Source organism: Lycium ferocissimum, chromosome 4 (assembly GCF_029784015.1).
Source record: "Lycium ferocissimum isolate CSIRO_LF1 chromosome 4, AGI_CSIRO_Lferr_CH_V1, whole genome shotgun sequence".
NCBI classification, from domain to species: Eukaryota; Viridiplantae; Streptophyta; class Magnoliopsida; order Solanales; family Solanaceae; genus Lycium; species Lycium ferocissimum.
Window position 1 is genome coordinate 25,090,701 of NC_081345.1, and position 11,315 is coordinate 25,102,015.

The 11,315-nt window shown below is 37.7% G+C and overlaps 1 protein-coding gene across 5 annotated transcripts; it reads left to right on the forward strand.

Moving 5' to 3' along the window:
* The first annotated feature begins 1,768 nt into the window (after positions 1-1,768).
* Positions 1,769-10,400, forward strand: LOC132051939 (histone-lysine N-methyltransferase, H3 lysine-9 specific SUVH6-like). Of its 5 annotated transcripts, none has more exons than XM_059443218.1 (4): positions 1,774-1,872; positions 1,941-2,002; positions 2,139-2,208; positions 6,903-10,400. In XM_059443218.1, exon 4 carries the CDS (start codon positions 6,945-6,947, stop codon positions 10,167-10,169), a length of 3,225 nt encoding a protein of 1,074 aa, XP_059299201.1. In that variant the 5' UTR covers positions 1,774-1,872; positions 1,941-2,002; positions 2,139-2,208; positions 6,903-6,944; the 3' UTR covers positions 10,170-10,400. The 5 variants fall into 5 exon arrangements, with proteins under 5 accessions (XP_059299198.1, XP_059299201.1, XP_059299200.1 ...); XM_059443217.1 differs by having other exon boundaries at positions 2,148-2,208; positions 6,897-10,400; XM_059443215.1 differs by having other exon boundaries at positions 1,769-2,002; positions 6,897-10,400.
* Positions 10,401-11,315: the final 915 nt, after the last annotated feature.

Below are 11,315 nucleotides of genomic sequence, written 5' to 3' on the forward strand. Positions count from 1 at the left end.
TTACTCGGAAATACAAAGATAAAATTCAAGGACATTTTAGTTAGAGTCGTGTGAACAAACATTTTTTATTCTAAGGTGACACAATAAAACACATCATTATCTTCGCAAGTACTTCAAGTCTTGTCTTAGAAGTTCAACGAGTCTACTAACCGGCAAGTTTTTAAGTAAGAGACATCTATAGATATTGAAATTTTAATTGGATTAATCCATATAAAATTGAAATTTTAATTGGATTAATCCATATAAAATTGAAATTAAATTCTAATTTATTGACACGTTGACCAAGTCAAAATTTGGTTAATAAAGTTGAATTAGTTATTTAAGTCAAAATTACACGGCTTAAATGAAATCCAAGTTATAGTTGGGTTAGTGTATTGAATTAGGGCTCTACAATACGAGCCTGACCCATGCTCGTCAAGCCCCACATCTGCTAGAATTATTTGGAGACCAAGATACCCCCAAGCTCTAGCTCACACTATATAAAATTGGCACACATCCTCTTTTGAAGAAATCTTGAAAATTACATATGATGTTGACTGGAGATTCATGATGAAATCTGCAGGGAAGTGGGGTAAGCAATGATACTTACTGAAGGTTTCCTCTTTGGATAATAGATCTTTGTCAGAATCGGTATTCTTGTAATCGTTTTAATAGTTATTTTCTTTTATGGTTCATATTCCGGATTGGGTTCATGTAGTAATCGAATGAATTAAGTTGTCAACATGAAAGCGTAAGAACTCAACGGGATTCTCAGCATCTCATATAAAAAGAGTATGTAATGAGGAGAACAATGATATCTACATAAGTCTTCTCCAAAGGTATTACTCAACAAGAAGGAGAATTCGAGAGACGTCCTCCCAGGTATTGCTCAAATTTTCTTTGAGATTCAACACATTAACGGAATCCCATCCTTCGTTCGTGAAAAACGCAACATAGGCCCTCGAAGCAAGGCGAACAACACGAAGATTAGAATCAAGGAATATGTCTCGAGTTGTACTCACAAAATATCCTTATATTGCAACTATTTATTTTCTGCTAGCAAAATTTGTCACGAACAGACACGGCAAATAAAAATATTAATAGGGTATTTAAAACATCAACTAGGTTTTTTAACTTTTTAATTTTTAGGATTTTCACTTTTATAATAATATAAATTATTGAAATACTTTACTTGTGAACTTAAGACATGGTTAGCAATATTCTGTAATAATTTTTTGTTAAACATTATGCTTTTTAATTTTTGGGTTAGAATTTAGACCGAAAAAATTATAAAGAAAAATATTTCAAAAACAAATGAAGGGAACTACAACCCACATCTCTGTTAGGACTAGATTGGACTCATTTTGAGGCCCATCTAAATAGCGGACCGACCAATGGAATCTCAAGGCTTGTGGTCGATAAGGGCATTACTGGTTATTACTAAGGTGCTTTGTGAAGTTCTTAACTATTAGCTAGTGCTCATTTCTAGAGTTGGACTAGCTCATATTGACAACTGTAGGTTTTTAGTGCAATTTATGAAGAAATTGCACGATTTGTCCTTCAAATAGGCTAGTCTTTATTTTTTTCCCCTTCAAATGAGTTGATCTTTAATTTTTGACCTTCAAAATTGAACTTATGCTTAGAGGGGCATAAGCTCTTTAGGAACGTGATACATAACTTATGAGATATTATGATGAGAAAATATGAAACTTATGCCCCGTGAGCAATAGGAGCAAAAGTGCAAATGACCCATTTTATTGGCCCTTATGAAGAAAAGTGACATTATGACAAAAGCTGGAGGGTTCAATTGCAAAGATGAAGTACCCCTCAATTTCCCCGTCTTTCGCCCAGACAAGTATATTATAGGAAAAAGCAAACCGTTACAGAGACCAAGTAAGCAGATATCATTTCCATCTATCAATCCCTAATTATTTGCTCTTACCATGCAAACCCATTTTCAGATCCATTTTTAATCAGATGTCTTTCAATTTGAATTCATTTCTAGGTTCAGATATCCATTTCTGTAAGCTTCCTTGTTCCTCTGTTTTTTTTTCCTTTAATTCATTTATAGAATTGAGTTTGTTTATGTGAATTTTTATTTTTCGTCTGTTTTAGATCATGATCATTTGCCTCTTGTCTTTTTTTTTTTTTTTGGTCAGATTAACCAGGACTTCAATTTTTTACATAAAGTTATCTGAAGAGCAAGTTTGAAGTTCATCCTTAAAATTGGTATGATTTTGTTCTTTAACTTATGATCTATTTGTCTCTCTAGCATGTGAAACCTTTATGTACAATTTTTCGTTTCGTTTGATAGGATCGATTTGTTTTCATTTCCCTTTTTACCCTTGTGGCTGATTAGAAAGTTACCATTTCCTGTATGTGGTTTTTTGTTTGTCTTGTAGTAGATTCTAGGGCGGCTCAACAAAATTGGTGGTCTAGACCTGACCTTAAAAAAAGGCTAAGATTTTAATTTTATTTTAATTTTAATTTTTATATATGTTTATTTGATTTCTCTTTGTTTTGTAATGATCACATGCAAACCATCGTCTTGTACATATCTTGACCAGCGGCGGATGTGCCAAACAGATATTCGGTTTATCTGAATCCGATGCTTTTGATGCAGAGCATAAATTTATGCATAAAAAATCACTAAAATTGCAACAAATAGTAAGTCTGAACCCATAGTTTTACAAATACAACGAGTTCAATACGAAGAACCTTTAAGAATGAAATTATAAAATTTAAATCCTAGATCTGCCTCTGATCTTGATCATTTTCGCCCACCTGCTAGCTTCTACCATATTTGCAAGATTAATCTCGTGGATATGGTGGCTTCAGAGGCCCACCGTTCATTCCCATACTGTTAGGGTTTTGCTCGGAATTTCTTACCTTATTTGGATACCATCTATAAACTGCTAAGATGGATGTGTGTCATTTAAGATTAGATACGATGGAAAATGGTCACATTCAGTAGAAGGTGTAAGTAGCACAAACAAAGGATACAATGAGAAAAGGTAACTTGATATGATTTGGTCATGACCTACGTTGACTTCTAGATGCACCTATTCATAGGTATATAACCATGGTATGGTGAGAAAGAATTAAAGGAGGATGAGAGGTAGATCTAAAATGGCATAGAAGTTGTCTCTCAAGACCTACAATGTCACACCCCAAAATACACGTGACCGGCACCCGAAACTCTACCCGAACCGAGTGGACCAACCCATGTAATAATTTCTACTTATGCACCTAAATCATGAATGCGAAAGCTTTTGAAAAATCCCAATCCTTTAAGTATTGAAAACCATGCATGAATACGGCCGTTACATCAACCACATTTCATTTTAAATGAAATATTCATGAAAGTAAAACAGTCTCATGCATGCATGTCTTATGAATAACGATAATTACAACTTGAAAGAACTACTACCATCTATGGAACCTCTATGACAAGAATTAAGCTAGTCAACCGAAACACCCCATGCGGAATCTTTTGAAAATCCCAATCCTTTAAGTATTGAAAACCATGGATGAATACAACCGTTATATCAACCACGTTTCATTTTAAATGAAATATTCATGAAAGTAAAAAAGTCTCATGCATGCATGTCATATGAATAACGATAGTTACAACCCGAAAGAACTACTGTTATCTATGGAACCTCTATGACAAGAATTAAGCTAGTCAACCGAAACAACAGACCTTTGGTGACTCAAAGAATATAACAATCTAAGCTCCACGAGAAGTAAGTGGAGTCTCACCAAAAGTATCCGATTAGAAGAGGTGGAGCTGTCCTAACCGCATGGCTCAGGATGATCTTGAAATCAAAAGTTGAATGGCCTAAAGGCCTAAGCTCCACATACCTAGTATGTATCATTTCCCCACGTAGTGAAACAAGATTTAAAGAAATCAAGTGATATGATTAGACATTGATATAAGAAGGAAGCATTTATACCAATTCTAAAGTTAGACGGTGAAATGGAATATCAAGGTAAAACGCATTTCAAAGTCCTTATTTCTAGCATTAAAAGACAGACTACACACCCAGTGAAATCCTACAAAGTGGAGTCTGGGAAGGGTAGAGTGTACACAGACCTTACCCCTAGCTTGGGAGGTAGAGGTTGTTTTCGGTAGACCCTCGGCATAAGGACACTTCTAGCATTAAAACTTAATCAAAATCATGTGAGCTTTTATCTTTTATGGGGAGCACTACACCGACACTGACATAAATCGAAACAATACTAGGTGATCAATCTAGTCACAAGTATTTGACCCTACTTGTCCGGGCGGCTTTCCGCCGTGCCGTACGAGTTGACTTAACCTTAGTACATTAAGCAATGATCATTTGCCCTCTCAATGTGGGAGTTTATCCCACAAACCTTGGCCAGCCTTTGAATGTATCCATACACTGGCACCTGTAGTTCCATGTCGACAAATATAACAGTCGAATCAATCTCGGTGGTCTCACTAGTAAATCCCAAAATATTTAACATTTTCAAAAATGGATTCATAGCCTAAAAGCCTCAAAGAAATCTATTTTATCAAATCACGGTGTTCATAACCGATCCAAACATTTGGCACAAAAATCAAGTGTAAAATTTTCCCAATTCATGTTAAAGCATTTAACAAATGAGGGACAAATCTTTAAAGATTCAAGAAATGTCATTCCCGTCGAATCGAGTTGTTAAACATAGTTCTATTTTTCATTAAAGAAAATGGTGATGATAACACGTAAATCAATTCAACAATATGAATTTCAGGAAAAGCTTCAAGAGGTAGTAAGTTACAATATACCTTGAATCGCTTTCCAAATCTTACTCCAAAGAATCCAATGACGCCAACAATTCACAATCTACATATACGAGCTTACGTCAAATCAATAAAGCGTCACAACAATACCAACTAAGTGTCCAACAACTAAATTCAACTTCACAAGTTTAGCAAAAATCCATATTTTCCACTTCGAAAGTCAAATCCTTGGATTTTAACTTCAATTTGTCCATTACACGTGTTATGGAACCTAGTCGAATCCATATTTCCCAATTCGAAAGTCAAATCCTTGGATTTTTACTTCAATCTGTCCATTACATGTGTTTTGGAACCTAGTTGCTCCTTAAGAAAGTCAAAACGATATCGTTCAAGAAAACCCAACACTGCTCATCTTCTTTATCAACAAACTTTCCAATTTCAAGACTAGCTTTCTAGGGTTTCGTGAATCGGTGTTCAAATCCAAATCTTTCTTAAAAAATGTAGTCTACGATATCCATGAAACATAATATACAAGATTGGAGTGAAACAAATACCTCTTTGTCAAACCCTAGAATTTTCAAGACTTGTGTTCTTGAGAGGTTCTTGAGATTTTCTTCAAAAATCTATAATTTCCATGATGTTGAAGAGTTAGGAAATGTATTTAATAAACCAAATCTACCGAGCAATGTACTTAATACTCACCTCAAAGTAGCATTTATGGAGTAGGAGCTCTCCCTTCTCTATAACCCCCAAGAACTTGTTCCAAACAATTAAAATTGCTCTCTCCCGAAATGCCTTTAAAAAGGCTGTTTCAGTTGGACGCCATAAGGGACACGTCACGCCACCATCGCCCGCGCCCGGCTTCTTCAGAAAATCTGGATGCCAGGTTTGGCGCCGTGCTGGCAGTTTACTGCCTTGCTGCATTTCACAGCTTCCCTTTCTTTCTTTGCTAAATTAATTCCTTCATTTCTTTTCATAGTCTACCTAAAGATCTTGTTCCTTAGTTTGATTATTTTATTCTCTTGTCCCCAGGGGTGGATTCTTAGGGCAATTTATGGTGCCCGTGAACCTATGGTCTCTCCGCCAAATTAGATATTTTATATATATTTCCTAGAATTTATCTAATATATCTGCTGACACTCATTCTCTGAAAAGGCTAAATGGTGCAGTTGGTTGAATGCTAAGTTATTTACCTAAAGGAGCAGGGATCAATTCCCACTTGATGCTTCTTTTTTCTCCTTTTTTAGTTGCGCCCCCATGCTATTGAAATCCTAGATCCGCCTCTGCTTGTCCCCCACTAATTCCAGCATTTAATCAATTGCTTTACAATCAGATTCTCGCGTTCTTAAGAATCTTTAGTCCAAGCATTTACTCCTTTGAGAGTTAAATATTTTCCAAATTAATATCTTATTTTCCCCAACCTCCTCTTGTGTGCATTAGTCCATGCACTTGTACAACTTTAACTTAGCATTTTTTGTCTTAATCAATTGTGTCTTAGATGCCTGTTTGGCCTGACTTAAAAAAAATAAGTTGTGTAGTCCAATTTTTTTGGCCTACAATTGTGCTTTTAGATAAGTTAAGCTAAACAAACCCAATTAATTTTTTGGGCTTATTTTAAGCACAAAATGGCTCGAGATTATATATATTGAATTCTTAAGTTCTAAATTAACCCGAATTAATTATCGAGATTCACGGGGCTTCACATACATCTCTTGGAATCCATGCAAATCTAGCAAACAAATGGCACAATGGAAGAAAAATATCTATATTATGTGAAATCAATTAGCTGAGACTAAATTTTGGTCGGGTGGGTATCAATTAGATGAGATTAAATTTTGTTCATGTTAGTACGTTTACTTTAGTTCCAATATGCGCTTGGACTTTCTAGTCTTGTTAGAAATTTATGTGCCAGTAGAAATTGTAGACAATCTCTAGTGCTAAGACTAAGTTTTCATAATATTGGGACTGAGACGGACATAAATTGAGCAATACAGATAGTGATGATTCATCCAGTGGGATTAGGCCTAAGTTTTGCTGTGCAAACTCTAGAAAATGACTTCTTTTGCAAAATAATTTCCATCTTAGACCAAAGAGGAACTAGATATGTTTGTAAGTGTTTCATCTCATTTGTGATTCATCTCTACTAAAGCTGATGTCTTCTTTTCAGTTTCAGGTTTCTTAACAGCCAAGAGGATTTCTCCTTAGTTGGTCAAGGATGGCATCAGTGTCAAATGATGGGTTATCCAATGGTAGTGTGAAGAAGCGGCTGTTGGAAAATGGTTGCCACTCATCATATTTGAGCATTATACCAAAATACAAAATTCGAAAAGTCTCAGCAGTGCGAGATTTTCCTCCAGGGTGTGGTAAAGTTTCTCCGAAAATTGAGTTGAATCATGAACAAAATGCTGTAGTGTCCACCAATATTGAAGATATGGCTAACGCTGTGTTGGTTGATGGTGTTAAAGAGTCTAACTTTGAGATCAAATCACAGTCTGTTGAAGTTGTGGACTGTCTAGTTAACTTGGAAGAGCAACAAAAATTGGATAGGTTAGTAGGGGAAGTGGTAACGACAAACATGAGTGCAATATCAAATGGGGTGGGAGAAAAAATAAGTGACGACAAATCGCTTGGATTTGAGTTGCCGAAAGATCTCGAGAAAAGTGAAATGGAGCTTGCCAAGGGAACAGAAGACATCCAGAATGATACTTCAGTGAAGGAAGTTGATGAGCAGAGTTTACATTTGGTTGAAAATGTTAGTGGTGGGCACAAGACATCTGTGACAGAAATCGGCATTGTGATTGATGAGCCAAGGCCTGTTAGTGAAGTCAAAATGTTGTCGCCACCTCTGCAGCTAATCAGTGTTATGGAACATAACTCCTCCTCGCCAAAGAATAAGTACCGCAAAAGAAGAGTATCCGCTCTTCGTGACTTCCCTCCATTTTGTGGAACAAATGCTCCTAAGCTAACTGAACAGAATTGCTTTGGTGTTACTGAAGAAAGCAAGGATGTGGCTGGGTTCGATAAGGAAGTTATAAAGAATGAAGTAGTTGAGACATTGACAGATGTTACGGAGGGTGCTGATTCTCTGAAAGAGAGGGACGTTTCTATTCCCAAAGGTAGGGAGTTGAAAGAACTACCGATTGTTCACAGTGAAGAACAGGAAGGTGTCCAATGTGATAATGATGGAAGAAGTCAGGTGGAAAGAACTGTGGTTATTATGCCCGAGATAATGACGAAAAAGGAGAGTGATGCAGGAGTTGTGGGGAAGGAGACTCTGGTATATTTGGAGGACGAAAATGAAAAGACAATTACTGTGTGTAGTGCTCTTGGTTCTGGAGATGAAAAGTCGATTACGGAGGGTGCTAAGCCATATTGTCCAGGGAAGCAAAAGAGTTTAGATGACCCTGTGATTGGAAATGAAATTGTTGTCTCTCAGGTCAAAAGTGATCTGACAAAGACTGCAGCCAATAGTTCTGGTTCTGGGCATGAAATAGTTAAGCCAATTGTTCAAGGTCTAATGGCCGAGCCATACAGTCCATGGAGGCATGGAGAGCAAACTAGTTTAGATTGTGGAAACCAAGTTGAGAAGGCTAATCAGTCTAGGTGCAAGAAGGCCAAGGCTACTCCATCTTGGCACAAGAAAGCCAAACATGTCGCCAGAAAAAGTAATCCTAGTGGTAAGAAAAAATCAGCTTCTGTTGCTGAAGCTACTGATGGACTTTCAAGTGCACTAGTTGTGTTCGACGACGAAGGACCTGGTTTACGGGCTTCCAGCAATGATGGACCTTGCGGTTGGAATAGGGAAGCACTACATGAAGATTCTCCGGTTCGACAAGGTCAACGTGAATTTGATGTGGCCCTACCACCTTTTGGTCCAAACAGTTCCAGTCATGGTGATGCCCGTACTAAAGTTAGAGAGACTCTTCGTACGTTTCAGGCTGTCTGTAGAAAGCTCTTGCAAAGTGAAGAATCAAAGTCAAAACCTGAAGAAGGAAAATCGAAGCAGGGGCCAAACAGAATTGATCTTCAAGCAGCAAAAATCATCAAAGAAAAAGGAAAAGAAGTTAACACGGGTCAGCACATACTGGGAGAAGTTCCTGGAGTTGAAGTGGGAGATGAGTTCCAATACAGGGTGGAACTTGCTATTGTGGGGGTTCATCGCCTATATCAGGCTGGTATAGATTACATGAAGCAGGGAGGTACGCTGATCGCGATTAGTATTGTTTCTTCAGGGGTCTATGATGACGGTCTGGAAGACGCTGATGTGTTGATTTATTCTGGGCAAGGTGGAAATGTGGTAGGTAAGGTCAAAACCCCCGAGGATCAGAAGCTGGAAAGAGGTAATTTAGCTTTGAAGAATAGTATATCAGTAAAGAATCCTGTTCGGGTGATTCGTGGATCTAAGGAGACCAAGACCTCTGAATCTGTGGATGGTAAAGGTAAGGTAGTGACGACATATGTTTATGATGGGTTGTACACTGTTGAGAATTATTGGACAGAACAAGGGCCAAAGGGTAAGATGGTTTTTATGTTTAAGTTGGTGAGAATTCCTGGGCAACCAGAGCTTGCTTGGAAAGAAGTAAAGTCATCAAAAAAGAACAAAGTGCGCCATGGTGTTTGTGTCCACGACATTACAGAAGGAAAGGAGACATTTGCAATAAGTGCTGTGAACACAATTGATGGTGAGAAACCTCCACCGTTCAATTACATCAAGAAGATGATATATCCTGACTGGTTCAAGCCTTCTCCTTTTAAAGGTTGTGATTGTGTTGGTAGATGTTCGGATTCCAAGAAGTGCTCATGTGCAGTTAAAAATGGAGGAGAGATCCCATACAACCGTAACGGGGCTATTGTTGAAGTGAAGCCTCTTGTATATGAATGTGGTCCTCATTGTAAGTGCCCCCCCTCTTGCTACAATAGAGTTGGCCAACACGGTATTAAAGTTCCACTTGAGATCTTTAAGACAAATTCGAGGGGCTGGGGTGTGAGAGCTTTAACATCTATTCCTTCAGGAACCTTTATATGTGAGTATGCAGGAGAACTTCTTCAAGACAAGGAAGCTGAACGAAGAATTGGTAATGATGAGTACCTTTTTGATATTGGGCAGAACTATAGTGATTGTTCCGTAAACTCTTCAGCAGAATTAAATGAGGTAGTAGAAGAAGGTGGTTATACAATTGACGCAGCTCAGTGTGGAAATATTGGGCGTTTTATCAATCACAGTTGTTCACCTAATTTGTATGCACAAAACGTTCTTTATGATCATGAAGATAAGAAAATGCCTCATATCATGCTTTTTGCAGCAGATAACATTCCTCCTTTGGCGGAGCTCACGTACCATTATAATTATTCCGTGGATCAGGTACATGACTCCGATGGCAATATCAAGGTGAAGAAATGCTATTGTGGATCTTCAGAGTGTAGTGGTAGGATGTACTAGGGGTTAGTAAAGCTTTCTTTCAAGTTGAGGTGAAAAATTCCTCATATTTGATGTAAGAATTTCCGCTGCATTTATTCGTCCTCGTTGCTGTTATGTCTTTTAGCTGCATTTGCACTGAATGATATACTATATGTTTTTCTCCTCATACATGAATCAGGATGCTTTAGTGTTTGTATCTATCTCTTCTTTTCCTATAACTAAATAATATCTGCTACTTTGTGGGTGTGTGCATACTGATTTTGCATGGAAAGAGAAGCTTGTTCAGGGAGGCTCATAAGCTTTCCCTAATCAGGACTGTGATTTTGCATTTCCAATATGTTCTTCACGACCTTGAAGAATTCTACAATGGTCAATGATAAACTGACGGAGAGGCAGTTGTTGCTTTTGTACATGTGATTTATGTTGCTTGGACTCTCCAAAAATGTCAATGGGTGTGTGCCGGATCCTTAAAATAGTAGTGCTCTTTTTTTAGAGGATCTGACAAGTGTTCGGCTGCATTATTGAAGAGTCCGAGCGACATAACCTTTGTTGACATACAATTTGTGTTGCTAAATGTGTCGTCGTTCAAAAAGGTTTAGAATCCAATCCTTATTATTGGAAGACGGTATACTCGAGCAAATATCAAATGCAAGCTCACCATACTTACTGAATCAATGCACGTGACGGAAGTTGTCATCTGATAACTGTAGTTAAGATCTGTTGTTTCTTGGCCAAACCCATCGACAGACACTCCTCGTCGTCACTTCTTTAACTGAAAGACCTAAAGTGATCCTTGTTCCATTTAAACACTTTGTGTGGGTCATTTCTATTCCACTTAGACACTTTTTGCATCGTTATCGGAGCAAAACCAACATCAAAGGGGCGCCCTCATTGCACATCCAACCATTTCAAAAGCCCCAATTTTTAATGGTCAAAACTCCACGAATTTACAAATTAGTGAATTTACAATTAAAATGAGTTGGCACAATTTAATTGAGTTGGCACAATTTAATTGGCCACTTAATCCACGTAGGAGACGACTGGTGTTGGTTTTGCTCCGATAACGGTGCAAAAAGTGTCTAAGTGGAATAGGAATGGCCCACCTGAAGTGTCTAAATGGAACAAGGGCCACTTTAGGTGCTCAAGTGAAAGAAGTGGACGATCACA

Coding starts and splice junctions, on each gene's coding strand:
- LOC132051939 (XM_059443215.1), top strand. CDS start 6,945: ATGGCATCAGTGTCAAATGATGGGTTATCCAATGGTAGTGTGAAGAAG.